General features: G+C 29.9%; 1 protein-coding gene across 1 annotated transcript; it reads right to left on the bottom strand.

Moving 5' to 3' along the window:
- Positions 1 to 10,754: 10,754 nt before the first annotated feature.
- On the bottom strand, positions 10,755 to 14,819 carry LOC144563534 (mannan endo-1,4-beta-mannosidase 2-like). The gene is made up of 5 exons (XM_078313030.1): positions 14,088 to 14,819; positions 13,358 to 13,555; positions 12,082 to 12,204; positions 11,514 to 11,728; positions 10,755 to 11,332 (listed from the first exon to the last, which is right to left on the bottom strand). Exons 1-5 carry the CDS (start codon positions 14,457 to 14,459, stop codon positions 10,933 to 10,935), a joined length of 1,308 nt encoding a protein of 435 aa, XP_078169156.1. The 5' UTR covers positions 14,460 to 14,819; the 3' UTR covers positions 10,755 to 10,932.
- Positions 14,820 to 22,047: the final 7,228 nt, after the last annotated feature.

The following is a 22,047-nucleotide window of genomic DNA, read 5'->3' as shown; positions in this document are numbered from 1 at the left end:
TGTAAGTTAATATTCTGTATTTCTGTAGCACGCAGGTGATTAAAATGAATTATTAATTTTCTAAGGAATACCATGTAGGCATGTACTATGTCTATCGTGGATGGTCATTATCGTGACAGCATTATGTTTATTATTATTTTTATTTGTTTGAGATTTTGACTGTTCCATCTGAGTCACGTGCTATTGAATTTTAATTTGGTTGTTTTATCTGACTTCAAACTATCTAGAAGAATTTTTTCTCAAATGATCAAATCGAACCGTTCAATTATAATGACATTTTATGTTTAGCAGTGTTTTTTTAGCAATGACCATTTTCAAATCGAACCGTTCAATTATAGTGACATTTTATGTTTAACAGTGTTTTTTTAGTAATGATTGGAGGTCAAATTATTCAATTATTTATCATTTAACACTATTTTGATAATATTAGCATAATATAAACTAGTATAGTTGCGGAACATAGAGCAAAAAAAAATAGAGATAATGGATTATAATATTTTTTTAATCAAAATATAAAATCTTTACGTGAGATTAAAATTTTATAATTATAACTTTATCCGCACTCTTAATTTACTTGCACTTCGAAAATATAATTGATGAGAATAGTATTTATATCTTATGTTAATTTTTTAAAATTATATATTTCATTATTTACTTATTAAATAAACTCTTTAACTTCAGTTTTCTTTTTATGATCATTTAGAAATGATAAATAATTTCTATACTAGATCTAAGTACTTTAAAATTAAATATTTGTTTAATAAGTATAAATATTTTTCATGTTTAGAAAAAAGAATGTAAACTATAATTTCTCGTGCCCTTTTATGTGTCAAAATTTAAATTTTTCAGAAAATGTGGTTATTTGGTTTTATTTTTAATATGATATTTTTAAAAATTCCAGACAGATCGGATTTTGAGTTGTTCGATTTCGTTGTTTGGGTTCCGATCAAGTCGATTTTCAGATCATTAGACTTTAATTCAACATAGATTATTTTTGTCGTCAGGTATAAATCAAATTATTTTCTTTAATTGTCCAATAGCTAAATTTAATAAAGTTGCTTATTCGTTATTGCTAATCTCGTGATTAGATGCTTTCACTGAATTAAATTTTGCTTTCTGATTTAAATTGTCATGTTTTTCATTGTAGTCAAGATTTTAGAATCTTGATATGATGAACAACCACGACAATAATTCACAGACCCAGCATTTTTTTTTTTCTGATTTTGGCATTTTTTTAGAAATATTAACAAATAACTTCGTATACTACATAGTCAATTAATTATTTTATTTTTGTGCTGACATATAATATAAGTGAAATAATGGTACTGATTTATATATGTTAAAATATTTTGTTACATTAAATGAAAGTCTTTTAAGGTAAATTAAGGTGGGATAAAATTAAAAGACGTTCATGGACAGAAAATAAAAAATATAAACTGTTTTATTTTACTACACTTGTTAATTAAGTTATTTTAATATTTTATTCGATATTATCTGATTTACTTATTTATTACTATCAAATATCAATACTTTAAAATACTTTTAATTGTATCCACCTAACTTTATTCCGCTTACTTGATATAAGATTAGACATGCATGTCTTTTCTGGTTTATTTTTTATTTGAAGAAAAAAGTGTGCCTTGGTTTGTATATATATCATCATTACAATAATTTTTATTTTTTTTGGGAATCAATTTGTACAAGATAGATTTTGTCAACTAATTAGATATAAAACATGAGCACTATATATATTCAAGTTGACCAACAGAATATTCTTCATATAAAATATATATCCTCAAAACTAACTTAGATAATTTTGACTTGATATTAAAAATAGAGGCTGAGCCGTTAAGTTAAACACAAAATTAAATGCAAAACAATTAAACAATACATGCATTTTTTTTTACTACTTAATTATTAGCTATTAAATTCTTGCTATTTATCCCTTAATAAATTCATAATAGCTATGCGTGTGTAGGTGTGTAAGAACCGCGTGTGATAATTGAACAGAAATGATTATTGATTGGAAATTACAGTGAGATTCGTGTGTTATAATTATCACAAAGCTTCCGGTACAAATGGTCCCTCCCTTTAATGACCATTTTGCTTCGTGTTTTTCTTTTGTTTTTCAATTTAATTGTTTTCTTTAATTTTCTTCCTTACATACATTGATGTCGATTTGAGAGAAGGTATTCACAGAAAATTTTGATAAGGCACGAGATGCATAGAGTTTGACTTCTTTTAAAAAATGGACAACCGTCAATAGAAATTTTAGATGTGTTGTGACTTGTGAGGCTGGTCATATCACCATGCAAAGGGAAGTGCATGACTTGCAAAGTGAATTGTTCACAATTAAATAAGTGTTGTGAATATAATTTTGGAGTAGGGTTAAAATATATCATGATTTTATGATCTAATTATGTCTCACATCATTATTTTTAATTTTAAAATTTAAATAATAGATTTAAAATGTTTAATAAGACCTTTATATTAAAATGTGCTTGAAAATCACATTTTATATTATTTTGAATAGGTACAAAATCACTACTTTTTAGAAGATTTTGGACCATAAAAAAACAATTATTTCTTACCAATCTAAACAATTAATAAAATAAAAAAATAATATGGAAATTATGTTGAGCGATCCGGTCCGGTCTGATTTTATTAACAGTGCTCCAAGCACATTTAAAATTTTTAATATGGAAATTATGTTGAGCGGTTCAGATCGACTGTTAGTATTTTGAAAATAGAGATAAGAAAATGATGTATAGTTGAGACTCAAAACCAATAAGACATTTTAACCCTATTCATAATTTTTGTTAATGCGTAAATATAAGCATTTTATTTAATGTATTAACCGTTCAAATAATTTTTTTAGAGGAGGGTTCAAATGCCTCCATCATACCTCCATTTTTAAAAACTTAAATAACTCAAAGTTTAAAACTTAAACATCAAAATAAAACCGTTAGATGTGATCTACATTATTCTCTCTGTGTACATAAATAATTATCATATTTTGATTTCATTTTTATATGAATTAATAAGTTGAAAAATCAACGTCTAGAAATTATCCACATTAGTATACATTTTTACAAGCTCAAGATGACAACCAAAATAAAGTTGAAATGCCATAATTTTTTACACGTGCATAGATAAAATAATGTAGTTCATATCCAACGGTTTTATTTTGAATTTTAAGATTTAAATTTTGAGTTATTAAAGTTTTTAAAAATGGAGGCATGATGGAGGCACAAAAATTGAGGCATTTGAACCCTCCTCATTTTTTATGCCATAATTAATTGAAGCATCTCATCGTGATCTACATATCAAATCTTGTAGAATATAAAAAAAATATTATTTAAAAATATATATATCTTTTTTTTTTAATGACTCAGAATAATGAAAAAAAAATCAAATATTTGCAAATCAAATAGTTCATTTAGAAAACGCTCCAAAAAATATAACAAAAATTATAAGAAAAATACAAGTTTTTTTTTATTTGTGATAAATGTAGGAATCAAACTCTCAGATTCTATACATCGACACTAATGGTGTCAATTTTACAAAGTTTATGAAAATAAAAGAAAAGAAAATAGCGTTATTTATATGCTAGTAAGGAAATGTCAATGAAAATAAAAAAGAGAAATGTTCTGATTCCCCGAACCATCATATCCGAGCGTGTCCCTCAAGTAGTTTAACAAAAAAAACCTTCCAATTTTATCTAACTTCCATTTTCAGTGCTAATATTCAAACATTTAAAGCTATTTTTATAACCTTTTAAAATGTTGTTCGCAAGCATTTAACTCTTTATCTGAAACATTTCTAGATAGTTTTAACTTTTCACTGCTTTTATCTTCAAGCCAAAAAAAAAGAAATATTTTTTTCACCCCTTTTTTAAAAATTTTCTCCCTCATCATTCTAATCCATTTTTCCGATGATTCATGACAAATTTTACAAATATAATAATACGAACGTTTTCTATTCGATTTTATTTTTCAAATAAGGTCCATGAAAAAATACTTTTGAGTAATTTTGAAGTCATTTGTTTTTTTTTTTGAAGTAAAACTCATTGGCACTTTAAATTTTTAAGTTTTTAAATCTCAGTCTACACCCATTAAAATTTTTAAGGCTTTGTACATGCAGTGTTATTATTGAGGTTTATACGTTTTGAAGTGTTATTGTTGAGGTTTAAATTCTTTGTACATGAGATTTATACACTTTATTCTAGAGATTTGAAGTGTTGTTAATGAGGTTCATACGCTTGTACATGAGGTATATACGAAATATTTGAAAACTTGTAAATAGAGGTTTAAATTGTTTTGAAGCAAAATAAAATAAAAAACTAAAAATCACAGAGATTTAAATTGGTAAAAAAAACGACACAAATATAATTCGAAAGTTATTCTTCGTGGATCTCATTTGAAAGAGAAGATCGAGTAAAAAATGTTCGTATTAGATTCGCAAAATTCATCACAGATCGTCGAAAAAATGGACGAAAATTATCAGATGAAAAAAAAAGTGGGTGAAATGAATCTTTTATCTTTTGACTTAAAAGACAAAAGTAGCTAGAAATTAAAACTATCTAAATTTAGAATTTAAATGATTTCACATTGAGGTTTAAATGTTTGCAAGTAACATTTTAAAATAGTATAAATGAAACTTTAAATATTTGTATATTAGCGTTGGAAATAGAAGTTAGAAAAAATAAAAATAAAAAGATTATGTTAAATTATTCAAAAGATGCGTTCGGAGATTTTGTTTGAAATATAATTATCATACTCCAATAAAAAAATCTAATTTATCTGCTGCGCTCAATTTATTTCAGATCTGTGAGAAAACTAGCTTGTAAATTCAACCACCAATTCCGCCCTCGACTGCTACAGCGATTTGATATGGTTCAGAAAAGTTCTTCCATATCTCTCTTAAAACCACAAAGCCCAGCGTAAAATTTATTATTCTCTGAGATTTTGTCATTAAATAGCTTGTATTGACAACTTATATGAAAAGGATCAGACACTATGAATCTGATTCTTCCAATTACATCAAATTTAATACACAATGTATCTAAACTTTTTACTATATAATCTATATTTTCTAAAAAAATATTATATTATCATAATTGTATTTTAATCATTGATACAACTTATCTTTTTGGACAGTGATAACAATCCCCGCAGGTTTATCCCCGCAGATACTGCAAAAAAAAACATGGGGGGACCGCCCAATCATTAATGAGTGTTTAAAAAACTACGGGTATTTAACTTGAAGCATTAAAGTATTTACCTTGAATTTGTCAGGTATTAAACTCTATGCAATGATCTCTATTTATGAAAGAATAAATCAATCCATTAATTGTCCCCGCACAAAATTTCTTTTTTTTTTGAATCGTCCCCGCACAACTGGGGACCATTAAACATGGGGGGACCGCTCAATCATTAATGAACGTTTAAAAAACTGTTAGTATTTAACTTGAAGCATCAAAGTATTTAACTTGAATTTATCAGGTATTAAACCCTATGCAATGATCTCTATTTATGAAAGAATAAATCAATCCATTAATTGTTCCCGCACAAAATTTCTTTTTTTTTTGAATCGTCCCCGCACAACTGGAGACCATTAAATAAACAATCCTCTCACCCAATGATAAATACTTTGAGACATAATGATAAATATTTTATGTTACATGGGTAAATACTTGACATTATATGGATAAATACTTTATGTTACATGGATAAATATTTCTCAGGCATACTTGCAACTTTCAGTAAAACATCAATGATAAATACTCTCATGCATAATGATAAATATTTTATGTTACATGGATAAATATTTTGTATTGCATAGATAAATATTTCTCAGACATAATTGCAATTTACAGTAAAACATCAATGATAAATACTTTCAGACATAATGATAAATACTCTATGTTACATGGATAAATACTCTATGTTACAAGGGTAAATACTTCTCAGAAATAATGATAAATATTTTTTTGAACATCAATTAACATATAAACATTTATTAACAGTGATTGTTATTAGATAACAGTATAATTAATGTGCAGATTGTTTTTAAAGCAATAATTAACGCGGGAATTGTTATTAGAGGAATGCATAATTAATGCGGGGATGGGAGTGGGGGGTTCTTATAATTAGTGGGGGATAAAAGGAAACTTTTAGGAAAATTAGTGGGGGGATATATGGCAGTTAAGGAAGAGAGAGAGTGCGGAAAAAATGGGAGGATAAGAGTGAGGAGTTGGTTATAATTATTCTATCTTTTTTATGTATCGATCACCTACTAAATCAGATATGTTCACCTGAATTAATTAAATTTTGTCTCTGTTCTTTTGTCTTTTTTGAAGGACAAAACATGTTTGCTTCTGTCACCTTTGAATTCAATCACCGAACTGGTAACATTAGCTGTAATCAAATAAGGCAGAAATATCTTTTCGCCAGGTACCAGTATATCCGTACAATGATAATTTATTTAAAAAATGTACCTCATGTTTTTGACATTGGCGACATATATGGCCACAACTTATTCTGCGCTTATTAATTACTATCCTCTCCATTTTTGTTGGTCAAGTACATCTCTTGTTTCTGTGTATGTTACATGAAAACTAGAATATTTTCGACCTATTTTATTAAAGGAATCTGGCAGTAAATTTATTATTTCCAAAAGATTTAATTAAATATAAAAGGAATATACTATTGAGCGAGACATAATTTAATATGGATGCACTGCACGAAAGGAACTATAAATGCACTGCACGAAACCAGTTTATACAAACTGGAGAGAATATTATTGTGATATAAGTGGCCAAGCTTTTGTCGCGCATCTTGTCGCCCAGTGAGATCAACTGGACGCCACAAAGGTTGTTTCATAACCTTTCATTATGATTTACGGTTTTTCATGACCATTTTGACCTTAGTTCATCCGAGGTCAATAATTAATAGACACGCGTCGATCGTTTAAATTCGTATCTCTGCTAAAAAAAGTTAAATTTGTTCGAAATATTGATATAATTTGTAAGTTTGAGAAAAATGTAGGAAAGCTTCTTTTGTCACTAATATTTAATATTTCCGAGGTAGATTCAAATCTGCCGCAATTTTTTTTCTTTCCTTCTCTCTTTTCTGTCTGTCTCTTTCTAATATAGCAGGATCCTGCTATCGTCTAGAACAGCAGCAGATTTCTCTCTCTCCTCGGCGATCTATAAAATAATTAAGAGGACATATCTCTATTCTATTATTAAGCACGTTGGGTGTCGGATCCGTCAACGGCTATGATTGAGAGATGAAACTTCGGATTTCATCTCAGCTCTCCAATTACATAATTTGTTTTCTTTTGATTAAATGCATATGTTTTATGTATAGAAGTCTAAATTTAGTTAAAAACATACCCACCACATATGATGTCACACGATACGTTACAATTAAAATTGAATAAATTATGAAATTTAGCGATATATTTATGTTTCCTTATTTTTTTTTATTTCTATATTTCTCCTCTTCAATTGAGAAGACTCCACCTTCCATTTTCTTATTTATTGTTTTCTTACTTCTTCGTTTCTATACGGATCACAATAGAAATCATTTTTTTTTATTTCCTTATTTCTCTTTCTTTGTTTCTATACATATTGGTGTGGGCAATTTAGAATATATTTCCGATATATAATATATCAATGTGTGTGTGTGTGTGTGTATTCTAAATTAGAAACAAAGAATAATATAAATTGGAACGTGTGTGTGAATATATATTTTTCTTATAATATGTATGTGTTTGTATATATATCCTATACATACACACGATAACCCTTTTTATTTATGTTTTTTTTATATCATATTATATGTTGATATCGAATTGTTGTATGATATTTGATATTATTAGATTCGAATCGAGCTATTATTTGATATCATTGGTACTTAAAAATAAAAAATCATCACATCATCAAATTGTTATCAAAGATCACGATTAAAGTTAATTAAAAATACATAATCATATAAATTTTCTATTAACATATGTTTTCAGTTTTAGATAATTATTATTTTCATTGATATATTTGTTTCTTATAATATGTCCCCGTTGCAACGGACGGGTATAATACTAGTATACAATTATACATCAACGAATCCACCGAGCAATAATGGGGCCAACTCCAACTGGTTTACAACTTCTAAAAAAAATCATATTAATATGTTAAATTTTAGATAAAATTGTATTAAATAAGTTTATTTGACCTTATCCTACATAATTACATATGTTTTAAAAAGTAAAAATTTTAATGTACCCATGTAAACTTCTCCAATATCTCCACAAAAATAACTAATTTTTTTTATGAAAACATCTTAATATTCAATATTTTCATAAAAATTTAACACTTTTTTTGTATTTCTTTTATTCATTAAACTTATTATTTGACCGAATATACTCCATTTCAAACGAAGATGTCCCTTTAAATTGCCAACATGATTGTATTGAATAATATAAAAAAATAAACTCTGGGACGATCGAAAAAACTTATTAATCTCTTTGTCTTTTTTGCACTCCTGATCTTAGTAGTTTTCTTTTCTTTATAAAATTTTCAAATAGATAAAAACAACTTCATGAATTTTTAGATCTTTTTTTCTGGAACTGTTTAATATGAAAAAGACCTGTTGTTGTATTTTGTATCTGGCAAGAGAAGGGAGAGAAAAAAAGCGGGCCAAAATCATGATTCTTATTTCTCTTTGTGCCAATTTACAAAGCAAGTCAACACAGTAGAAGTTGGTAAAGACTAAAGATACACAGACAAAACGAAGAAAGAAATATCCAACTAAAAATTAAATATGTTTACAACTAAAGATATATCAAATTCAGTTCGGTTCAGTTCAAATTTGGGGATATCTCTCGGGCCACCTAGTGTTAAAACTGCATCTTTGAGGTCGCTATTAATCCTCTCAGATTTAGCTCTCAGGACTTGACCGGTATGCGCACAACTGTCGTGTGAATTGGTGACCCCAATTCTATATGACTGGTGAGGCGACAACATGGTATGGACTGGTTCGGCCGGGTGGTACTGCTGTGTTGAAATGGTAGAAGCAACACAAAAAGTTAGGTACAAAGATGAAAAAGATGAAACGCCTCTTTTTTTTCTTATTCAATTCGATTATTTTGTTAATTTCAAGGGATATTTTCATTTGAAATGAAAGGGTGGGAATAAAAGAAAGAATGTTAAATTTTTGTGGAATATTGAATATGAATTTGTTTTTACGGAAAAATTAAGTATTTTAAAAAGTTACGTGAGTACAATATAAACTCTCTTATCCTCATATTTTACAAAAAAGTAATCATCAATAGCTATGTGTGTGTGTGTACACACACATACACGCATATTGATTTTCATAGTTTAAAATTCTGCCGTGGCCTGTTGTGGGTTGATCAGAGGATTGAGTTCGGATGAAAAATGTTCGAATATAGATGCAAAAAAAGATTTACAAAATTATTTGATTTAAATCAAATTTTGCTACGGCTTAAGAAAGAAAAAAAAGCTGGCAAGGATGTGAATAAAATACTGGCAATGAGAATTAATGTCATTTTGTTAATTTTATCACACTTTGCAATTTTTATGTTGCTTCTCTCTATTGTTGACTTTATGCCACCGAAACTGTTAGGGGGAACAAATTGAGATCTCCCCTAAAAAAAACAATTGAGATCATGTCAGGTATCAAACTTAACCGGATCGTTCAATGTAAATTTACACGAATTTTAAAGTGAACTCTTTGTATTTTAAATAGACCTGAATTTTTATGACTGGCTAAGACCTCATCTCCTTATAATCTCCTTGTAATTTCCTTAGCGACATGCTGCCAAAACCATTTCCATATAATTTTGTATGCAAATGGTTCGTTGACCAAAACCTTCAAAAATCAAAATAAAAGAAACTCAAAATACTAGTATTAGTATATTTAGTGGTCCTTGTCAAACTAAACCGACGGAGAAAAAATGTAGTAGATAAATTAATTCTTGAAATAATTAAACACCTAATTAAGCAACAAATCTAATATTTGTTCTCTTTTGATAAACTGTCCTGTCTTTGCCCCATTGTGTACTTTCATATGCTGAATTTGTATAGTAGAAATGGGTAAAGATATTGATAGGGTTATTTTGACTTCAAACCGGGCAGAAATTATATATATATATATTTTTTTTATTTTGTCAATGTTTGTCATGCGCTGCATAAAGCCAAAATAGCTCTGTCAATATCTTTGTCCTAGAAGACCATTCTTTCTACAATTGTCTCTAAACCTGCCTAATCTCACAAAAAAAGAAGAACAACAAATATGAAGTTGAGGTGATTCTTCTAATATGAAGCAAACATGTATCATTTTTTGTAAGATCAGTTGCCAATTAAATGAGTTTTTTGTTAACATTTTAGCCCATTAGTTATCTCAAGCCTAAAACAAGCGGCCCAAAAGAGCATGCATCCTACCAGTACAAAACTAAAATTTTATCTTACCCCCTGGAATAATATCTATTTAACTTGAAAATCAGAGCGCGCCTATCAAATGCGTGACGCTGTACTTGGGCTTTGAGAGGAAACGGGCCATGCATTTTATTAAATTCATCTGCTTAAAATCTTAGAAAATTTATTAAACGCAATATATTTACTACAAGTTTTGCTCGAAATAAACTACCTCTGGTATTTTTTTTTTCTTAAGAGAGGTTCAGGTTTCCACTCAGACAGAGTGCTTTTTGGGAGAAAAAAATAATAATTATGTAAATGGAATAACATAAGTATTCTTAATTCCATTCATTGTGCGGGAAGAGGATTAGACTGTAGTACAGCATATTTCCTAAAATCATTAAAAAAATAAATAAAGATATGAGCAAAATTTGCCAAACAAACCCCATTTGTAAAACAAATCTTGGGCTTGCAGTTTGGACACCTAATCTCTATTCGCAAACATTTTTGAAAAATTGTGTAGCCAAATCGCTTCCATATCTCAAAGTGGCCAGCCGACATGATTGCTCCTTCAACAAAGAATGCAATGACGGAATACTCTCTGGTACAAACGCAAAGCTGTCATGGAATATCTCCATGCCTTCAACTATTAGTTGCCATATAAAGGCACCAGAACCAGCACCATTCCTCTTTGCTGATTCATAAATTGTATCAAAAATAGATTTGTAAAACAACAACCGGTGTGCGTGGTCAAATCCATTGGCTGTATTTGAAAGCCCAAATTCAGTGAACAATACCGGCTTGTTTAGTATTTTCTCCCCGTCTTCTATGTGAGATTTTACCCATTTTGATACAAATCTTTCCTTTTCGGTAATATCAGCATGCACCATCCTGCATGTGGAAAATAAGAAAATTGAGGTGGCTTCTGGAAAATAGGAATTTAGTCTTTCATATTGTTTATCCTTGATTTAACAATTGTCATGCCCGTGTTCACCTTTTTTTTCGATATTTAGTGTTAAAGAAATAATAAAAACAATAAAGCTTACTATATTGCCCTTAAAGTGATGCTTACCAATTGTCAGGGTACACATGGACAGAAGCAAAATCAATGGTGGGAATTTTTGAGTTGCGAATAAAGTCTGAGCCGAGCATACTAAACCATTCGCCAGGATTTATACTAAGCTTCTCCGGCGGGGATGTCGGGCCGTAAAATCCCTCCAGACCAACCGTTAAAAGATGGTTTTGGTCTATTGATTTTACATATGCCGACATCTCTTCGATCCAACTCTGCACAATTGGACAATGACAAAAGGAAATAGATAAATTCTCGATCAACCAAACTCGTTTAATAAATCTTTCCATAGTTTACTTGAATTTGGAACAAGATCATTCTAAAATAAAAAAATGACAATATTAGTAGTGCTACTTGGTCTTGGTACAATGTTAGCATACACATTAATGCACCAAACCAGCAAGCCTTTTTTGTTACTTCTTTTTGTAAATTACTCTATCATTTCTTTTATTATCATCACTATTCACTGGATTTGTATTTCTTTGGTTCTTTAGGGCTTTAACAGACCTTATATTTACTGGTCAGATCCGGTACCAGTAGGCACTGGTAATTAGATAAGTAAACTAACCTGAAGAGTACGACCTGACGAATCTGATGAACATCTTGGTTCATTCATCAATTCCCAGGCAAAGATGGTTGGATCATCCTTGTACTGGACCCCAGTCATGTGGTTGCTCCTTGTCAACAGAGTCTATCAATTTTGAAAAAAAGAAGAAGAAGGTAAATATAAGAATCATGACACGTTGTCACATTAGAGCATTAATGGGTATTAGGTTTTTCAAACGTTGTGTCATTTCCATTTTGGTTTCAGTGGTTGATTAAAATCGGTTACTTGCTCTTGGTAATCCTGCCAGCTTCTATTTATAAAGAAGCATCAAAAGTTCCATGTATACTAAGTCCAAGTGTCCAACTAACCAAATATTGGACAAGGAATGAATAGTTTGTTATATTTTTTTGTCTTAATTATAATTATAAAATAATAATAATAATTCCTAAACTTTGAATGGGTCAATGGCTAATTTCAATGTAGAAATTATAGCTTAATTTAATCATACTAATTACATGAGCTAATCATAGGTCATTAGCATTTAATCCTACGGTTGGTGGTATGCATTAGCAAATCCACCCATTAAAGAGCAACAGGAAGTATAATTTAGTAATGGTCAACACCCTATAAAAGGAGGCATTAGGCAGGGACAAAATATCTATATACACTCCCTAATAAACAAGCCTTTTATATTTTCTTATAAGTTTGAGAAGAAAAAGAAAATTAAATCTATTTCTCTTTTTCTATCAAAATAAAATTCCCTCTATACTTGGGTGGAAAATTTTAATGTACGGTTCTATTTCTTTCGAAATGGATGCCTTCCAATCTGTGATCGTGCTACCGGAGTAGAATTAAGACATTTGCTCAATGTCGAACCTTGGCGATGGATAAGCAATTAATTGTTATCTATCGCCAAGGTTTGATTCCGAGCAAATGTATCAATTACTCTCCGGTAGCACAGCCACGGATCGGAAGGCATCTATTTTGAAAAAAAAATTAGACTATATGTATAATAATAATAATGTCGAAATAGACAGTAATTTCGTGAGCAGATTTTACCAAGAGTGTTTTCAGGATACTAAGAAGTGGGACTCAGGAGTTCAATGTTGTGTGGGTCCCACAAGTAATTGCCTGAGTAACACCCTCGGAGACATTTATCCATCATCTAAAGTAGATAGTGGAGCCATGGAGGGTAGTTTTGCAATGCTTTTATTGTGGCCAAAAAACCCAAAACCATTCATAAAAAATGTGAGAAAAAAGAAAAAACAAACAAGCAAAAAGAATTAAATTGGTTTACCTTCAAATATGACTTGAAATAGCTCTTGATGGAGGGATCGAAAAAGAATGAGTCGTTGGAAGCGCTCACACTGACCCCTTCTTCCCATGCCCATTTCACATATTGGGACTTCCCTCCATAAGCATCCAAATTATTTGCCAAGCTCAAAATCAACCTTATTCCATGCCTCCTCGCCTCGTCTAACACCCGATCCAATGCCTTTACAATTCCAAAATAAATAAAAAAGATATTATATAAACCAAAAAGATGATTTAGTCATTCAAAAAAGTAATGCCCAAGGAATGTGATTCAGCAGAAAGCCTATACAATTCAGCTGGTGCATACTGGTACGGGACATTTGAACTTCGTACTGGTATTTAGTATGGGTGTTCTTGTTGGTCTTTTTTATGCAATGTTTTGAACTTAGTTGTGTACCATGAGAATATGCTCTCATTCTGCCTTAATGAAGCCAAACAAAAGATCTAGAAAACCTCCTGACTTAACCAAATTGCACAAATAAAATGAAAAAAAAATCTAAAGAGTGGTATGGTACTGGTAAGAGTTTGTTTCATTCGATATATTTCTGTATCAAACATGACTCAAACCCCCGCAAGACCCAGTAAACACTTTCCTTGGTATCTTTGTATTTACAATTTGAACGTGGCAACAACACCCCCCACCCCACAGAGAAAGAAAATGATAATAAAAAAGGATTAATTATTATAATATGAAATTAAGAAGCCAAAATTACCTGGAAGACCCTTTCATCAAAATGACCAGGAGAAATCTGAAGCGCATTGTAAGTTCCATCATTAAATGCCCATGTACGACAAACCGTGAGACCCATCTGTGACCCGGTTCGAAAGATGGTGCTCACACGCGGCCGGGTCGATTCCTCGACGGCCTGATCCATGAGCCAGTACGAGTTCCATCCATTCACATAGAATGGTTTGCCACCAAGGAAAAATTGAGTGCCATTTCTCTCTACAAACCTCACCTGGGGCTTGTTTTCTGAGAAATGGGACCTAAAATCATCCTTTAGATCTCGCAATGAGAAGTATATGAATGCAACGCAGCTCGTAAAGGCTAGTATATGGTAGAAGAGGCCATTGGTTGCAGCCATTTGTAGGGTTTTGGGGGACTTCCTAGTACGCCATTAGAGAAGTTAAATAGGCAAGACTTGAAAAGATCAAAAGTCTTTGGTGAATGCTGATAGATAGTAGCGTAGTGGAGAAGAGTAATGTAGAAGTCTGATGAAAAGAGGGGCGTGTTTGAAAGAGTGCGCTTTGAAAAGCTCAAAGAGAAAGCCAAAAACTGAGTTCTTTCTTCACTAACACCAACAAAAAGATGACATACCTAGATCACATGCACTGATTTTGACAATGAGGGGGTAGATGTGAGATCTGGTGGCCAATGACGCCTGCGTTGCTCTAGTTACTTTAACAAAGAAATGATTCTTACCTTACCGTTGTTTAAGAACTAGGATGCTTTGTTTAAAGCTTGGATAGTTCATAGTTGTTTGGAGCTTTTGTGGATATGCCCCTCCATTTTATTATTTTCAATAACTCTGTAATGAATTTCCTAGCCATTCCCGGATATATGGTCAAACATTAACAATTGTTGATTGTCAAAAAAGAAATGGAGAGTTTCTAATATTTATAATATTTTTTTATTGAAGGTAAGGTTGAAAATCTGATCACAAATTTGGGATCCTACGTGCCAGGTGTAGGGGTGCAAACGGATCGGATAGTGCCATAGTGGTAAAGCCATATCCGTATTCGTTTTTATTTTCCGGATATGAATACAGATCGGATATTAGATGGATACGGATACAGATTGGATATTAACTAGATACGGATACGGATATCCGTTTTTTATAATAATTAATAATATAATTTTTTCATAATTCATATTAAATTATATAATATATATCTACTATTCGGATACGGATAATTAAAATTTAAAATCATATCCGTATCTGTATCCGCATGGATATTCGGATATCCGTATTAAATTTTCGGATACGGAGTCGGATACGGTCGGATAATATCCAACCCGTTTGCACCCCTAGCCAAGTGTGATCCCTTATAAAAATTTATTTAATTCGGATTCATGGGCTTCTAAATATATCCGAAACCCGAGCCCAGGACACCGACATGGGTCAGCTCTCCTAGTCTCCTATATGGATTCAATATTTATAATAATTTAAATGTATTTTTGTTTGTTGTTAGCATGTTAAATGATATTTTACATAAAAGAAATCAATTGTCTATAAATAGTAGTCTAACAAACTTACCGTCGATTGCTAACTTTATTAATTTAACAAACTGGTATCATAACCCAAGCTATTTTTGTTTTTCTTAATACCGCGAATGTGTACCGTGTACGTATAATAATAGAAGTCCCGGTCTTGAATCTGTACAGAAAACTACATGGCAACCGAAAAAAAAAAAAGTTTGTGAGGGTGAATTGGAAAAGGTCACATTTTAAAAAGTAGCTGCCACACTTGTCAGATTTGGTATTGACGACCTATTATTTATTTTTTTTTGAGGAAAATATTGACGACCTATTAGATTAAGAAGTTCGATCCGAAGGTCCAATCTAACTACAACTACGCCAAAGAGCACAGTCCTGCTATTCATACCCCAAACCGTGCGATGAGAAATGGACGAACAAGATCGAGGAGCATATTTGATCCGGAGTTTCGGACAACATTTTCCTACTATCCAGGCACGGACGGCAGGAGAACAAAAATAAATAAAAAAATCCGATTTGGGAAGGTGGGATCCCGGGAACCATGTGATCAGTTTTGTTTTCTAAACCGGATTTGAAGAAAAAAAAACAAATCATGTCGGGGAAAGCTTCTGATTTTTTTAATTTTAATAATTTACCTCTTCGAATTATGCAATTAGTGACAAACATCTCCCATGCCAACAGTTAACTAACTAATCAATGCTTAATTTTAAGTATAAAATTTATATTCTAAGTAGTTGGATTTCAAAGCTTCTTAATTATGTCATATCACGTATACTGTCAGCCATTAGGTTATTATGATTAAATATCAACTGTTTGATTTGTTTTTTTTTTATTTGTCTGGTGAAAATGTTTGTGTTTAACAGTTTATTATTCTCTCTTCTCATTTACGAGTGATTTTGTTATGTCTAAGATGTGATGAAAATCACGAAGTAATATAAAAACTTTTTGTGATTATTTACACATTAAAAGTTCTCATATAGCTAATTGTGTGGTTCTCCATTATACAGATTTTTAATATTTAATATTTATTTGTTTCTAAATTTATTACATGTAAAATTTATTGATAAAATTTAAATATTTTATAATTCCACATTTCGTCAATAAACAGTTTTTCTGGGCAAAATTGGAAAACACCCCTAGTAATAATAATATCCATAATAAATTAATCCTTATTTAAATATATTCAACAATTATAATTTTCTTTATAATTATCAACATAATATATAAATTAATAATAATTTCTTATTTCATAATGTTTACTGTTCCATGTATAAATAAAAATAATTTTATCAATTTAGTTACTTATGGTACTATATTTTTCCTTTAAAATTAAAAGTAAATAAAAAATATAATAGCAAAATCTCATGTATTATCAATATTTAATCAAATTCATGCATTTTAAAGAAATTACTAACTCTCTACAAATTGAAAAGCCATAAATCATACATATTTCAAATATTATAATATTGACAGCCAACGATGTTTTAGTTATTTTATAATTATAATTAAAATTTGGGCATTAAATAGTAAATTAATTGGCCGATTAATCAAGAAAATCTATGACAGTTTGATCACCGCCAACGACTAATCGGCCTAAACTGGCGTTTTTTACAACACTGCTCAGGAGCAACTTGTTCCCGATTTTTTTATTTATATCCAAAAAAATATATAAATTTAAAAAACTAACCAAACCGCTTATTTTTTTCGAAAACTACCCAAACCGGAAATTTTTTTTCCGGTTTCAATACCAATTTCCAGAAATTGGATCCTAAATCCGGAATATTTTTTTCCGGATTTAGGATTTTTTTTTTTTTTTTTAGGAAATTTTTTTTAAGGAAATTTTTTTTCGGATTTTATTTTTATTTTTCAGTTTTTATTTATAATTTATTTATTTTTTGTATTGAAGTATTACAAATATTTAATATATTTTTTAAAGAATAGATGGAATACTATATAATTTGATTTATTCGAAAGACTGCTACAAATAATCCGGATCAACATTTTTCATGCCGGATTTTTTACGGCCGTAAAAATAATAATATAATATATGTATATGTATATGTATATGTATATATAATATAATATATGTATATGTATATATAATATAATATATGTATATGTATATATAATATAATATATGTATATGTATATATAATATAATATATGTATATGTATATGTATATATGTATATAATATAATATATATGTTAAAATGTGCTTGCATATCAAATTTTATATTTTTTTTGAATTTTTTTACTATTTATTAAGTATTTAACAAAATCGCTATATTCAGATCATTGAATTTTTGTACCCATCTTAATAAATAGTACAAAAATTTAGAAAAATGTAAAATTTGATATGCAAGCACATTGTAAAATATCCATCATGTTGAATGGTTTGGATCGACTGTTTGGACTTTGAAAACTTTGAAAATACCGATCGTTGAATGCCTACCGTTGAACGAAAACTTAAACTGAATTTTTGAGGCACTAAACGAGGGTTCCAATGCCTCATTTTTTTATACCTCATCATACCTCATATTTTATATCTTCATTTTCTTCATATTCAAAGTCTAAATTGTCGATCCAAACCGTTCAACATGATATCCATATTAAAATATGGTTAGGGATGAAATTTTATAATTTTTGAAAAAAATTTACTATTTTTTAAGATGGGTAGAAAATCACTAGTTTTTGAACGGTTCGGATCGAATAAAAATTTTAACATATATATTATATTATATATGCATATATTATATTATATTATTTTTTTTTACAGCCGTAAAAAATCCGGCATAAAAAATGTTGATCCGGATTATTTGTAGCAGTCTTTCGAATAAATCAAATTATATAGTATTCCATCTATTCTTTAAAAAATTTATTAAATATTTGTAATACTTCAATACAAAAAATAAATAAATTATAAATAAAAACTGAAAAATAAAAAAAATTCCTAAAAAAAAAATCCTAAATCCGGAAAAAATTATTCCGGATTTAGGATCTAATTTTCGGAAATTGGCATTGAAACCGGAAAAAAAATTTCCAGTTTGGATAGTTTTCGAAAAAAACAAGCGGTTTGGTTAGTTTTTTAAATTTATATTTTTTTTTGGATATAAATAAAAAAATCGGAATTTGTTCGGTTATCAATTTTGACCGACAATTTATGGGTAAAGTATAACACAATAGTGCTACTATTACCATCTCTATAATAGCATATGTAGAATAAAAGGCCTATATTAATTTATCATAATGCTAGTATGTGATATAAGCTTTATATGGCAAATAATTTGTATACTTTATTGTTTTACCGAACTTTCATTTATCAATGTAGAGTTTTATATTGTTTTTATATACTGAACTTTGACTTTCTGATTGAATTTGTTTTTTAAGGTTCCTGCTTTTGGTATACGGAAGCAATTATTTTGAAAATTGGAAGTGAAGCAACATTTATTAATGGGTGTCGTTAATTTGGGAAAATAGGTGCAGTGGAAAAGTCATCAACTCACAGAAAGATAGAATGAAATGTGATACTGTAAAAAATAAAAATTGATGAATTGACAACAATAACTCTTGGTTTAAGATTAAATGATGGGATTTTAGTTGGCTCTCATTTATTCATAACTATGTTTTCTCATTTATTCATAACTATATTTATTTTTTTGTTAGAGGTACTACAGAATTTTTTTTTGTTAACATCTTTAAAAAAAAAAGATAAACAGAATTGATGAGTTTTGAAAGAAAAAAAAATTGTCAGAAACGAACCTAATAGTTACGTTCCACCTAATGGTGGAACGGAAATACCAAATAAGTTAAATTAATTGAGAAAAGAAATGGTGCACAAGTATTAGCTATGTTCCTGGTAAAACTGAAAATTTTCTGAAAACTGTGGTAACTTCGTTTATTTTTTTATGAAATGATAGCTAGAAAAAATTGAGAGGTACCATGATCATGTATAATTCTATTCTTTATCTTTGGGGTACTTCTTACTAACAATATGTGCCATTATTTCAGTTTTTTAACTTTATGGAACAATAGTGGCATTTCAGCAATTAAAATCTGAAACTTAATTTTTCTTCAATACAATTCTACATTTAAAAAATTAAAATAATTTAATCCACAATCCTAATAGCAAATTTAATCAATTAAATGATTGCATGTCATATATATGTGGTACTTTTATTATCTTTGTTTAATCACAGCCTTCAGTCTCTAGCTTCTGAAATAGTTTGTTTGATTTTAGTCTGATGGCCTATAATATAACATGGTTCACATCTAGGTTAAAAATAGTAAAATTAAGAAAATCAGACTTGATGCCTTCTGTCATTTCTCAAATCGATTCAACAACGATCGTACACCATAAAACATGGTTAGGCTTAAATAAAGTTAAATCAAATTGTCTGACTTAGTTAAGTTTAAATCTCATAAACTATGCATGTATTCAGGTATTCATCAGCAACGAACATGGTTAAGTTAATAACATGATAAGAAATTTATAAACTAGTTTGATATAGTTACAATTATTTATTAAGGCAACTCTCAACATGCATGATTTATTCAGAAATGTTATAGGTCTTATTATTACAAATGTTTTTTTTTTGTGTAAAGGTAAAAGATAAAGTTTTCTAACTATTGAATATTTAGAAAAAAAAATATTCGGATTTTAAATCAACATTTTTTTTTTTGCAAAGTAGACATTGCATATTCCACTAGATTAAATACTGATAGTAGTTACTAATTGCTAGTTAATAGAAACTTATTATTAATTATGCTAACGTTAATAATAACTTCGTATATGACAGTACCAGGGCCATGTAAAACAAGCAAGGCAGCCACTTGGTATTTCCATTTGAGACAAGAGAAATTGAACAGAAACATTTTGAAGAAGCAATTAAATAGTTGTGCCAAGGTTATCAAACATGATGTCTCGGATTGGAAGTTAGGGAACGGATGAGACGCGGAAGGTTTGGATGTGCTTATTTAGTGGCAGATGTTACCAAACAAATAGACAGACTAACTCAAATTAAGAAGTCTAGATTAAAAGAAAAAAAAAAACATAGAGAGGAAAAAAGAAAAAAAAGTAGCGACCAACTTGTCTTGTTAGAAAAAGAATGTACGAGGGGCATCTATTTCCTCCACTCTGTCCCTAAGCTAAAATTGTTCATAATATAGTAACAACCTGCGTTACTCTATACTTGGTTGCGTTTGGATGAGGCAAAGAATAGTGCTAACCCGGGTTAGCTACTATTTCGAACTACTATTTTATGTTTGGATGTGTTTGGGTTAACAAAAAGTGGCTATTCTTTGTTTGTTTTTAGTGGGTTAGCATGCTATTCTACTAACTCAACTAAAAGTTGTGTTAGCTCACTATCTCAAATTTGAGTTAGCTCACTATTCTTACTAACCCAAGCCTTCATCCAAACACATCCGATACGTATTCTATTGATATTCATACCAGTATCACTGTATAACATTGAAAATTGTCGTATCTGATAGGATACTCACAAAAAAATAGTGAAACGGGTTTAAATAACTAATTGGATTCAAATTCATTAACTAATCAGTAACAAGATTAAAAAAAATACTTTAATTTATAATTTTCAATACTCTGACTTATAATTCTAATTACCAGTTATAATTTAAGAATTTTTTTTTTATTTTAACAGTAAATTTAACCCGAATTACATATTATAATTTCAAAGAGGGTAAAAAAATTCAGGGGGAGCAAAATCGGTCGGAGCCAATAAATATCTATAAAAATTCAAAATCCAGAAGGACTGCCCTTGATCCAATGTGGGTCCGCCCCTACCCAATCCCGCAGGGACTGATCCATATTGGCCCAAGGGGGCAACTGCTCCCCCTGAATTTTGAAATTTAAAATAGAAAAAACGGGCTCCCCCCCCCCCCCCCCCCCCCCCCCCCCCCCTTTTTCCTCTCTCTTGAATTTTGTAGGTATGATTATCCTCTTCTTTAGGCCAATTTTCGGATAGCAAATGAGGGAGAGAAGTCTTACAAAGGGGTTCCACATGTCATATTGACCCAATATAATTCTTCTTGTTTTATTTTAATTTTCAGGTAGGCTTGATCTATGTGGTATGGGTGTACTCAAAATGAAGGGGTCACATTAAATGAGGAATTCAAATGGTGTCTCTATGACAACGGGTCCCACTAGTCGGATCGCCATCAACCATACCCAAGTTGCACCAAATGTGTGTCAAATGTCCATATAAAATCAACCGTTTGGAGGTTTTTCACGTTCTTCATATCAAAATTCTATGCGTAGAATATTACCATAGATTTTATTTTTAATAAATCCACATCTCTTTTTTTGTGAAGAAACATAGACAATGAAATTAATTAGATATTTTTTTAAATGAATTCTCAAATTTTTAGGATTCAATAATTGCCCCGTATCAGGACGGGTCGTGAAGCAAATGGATTTGAACCCAATAAGCTATTT

This window comes from Carex rostrata, chromosome 12, assembly GCF_964058835.1.
Source record: "Carex rostrata chromosome 12, lpCarRost1.2, whole genome shotgun sequence".
Taxonomy (NCBI): Eukaryota; Viridiplantae; Streptophyta; class Magnoliopsida; order Poales; family Cyperaceae; genus Carex; species Carex rostrata.
Note: the sequence above shows the minus strand (reverse complement) of the source record. Positions and strands in the feature narration are given on the sequence as shown.

Coding starts and splice junctions, on each gene's coding strand:
- LOC144563534 (XM_078313030.1), bottom strand. CDS start 14,459: ATGGCTGCAACCAATGGCCTCTTCTACCATATACTAGCCTTTACGAGC. Junction 12,205..13,357: donor ATTTCAAGTCATATTTGAAG/GTAAACCAATTT, acceptor CAAAATTGATAG/ACTCTGTTGACAAGGAGCAA. Junction 11,333..11,513: donor CATGTGTACCCTGACAATTG/GTAAGCATCACT, acceptor TTCCACATGCAG/GATGGTGCATGCTGATATTA.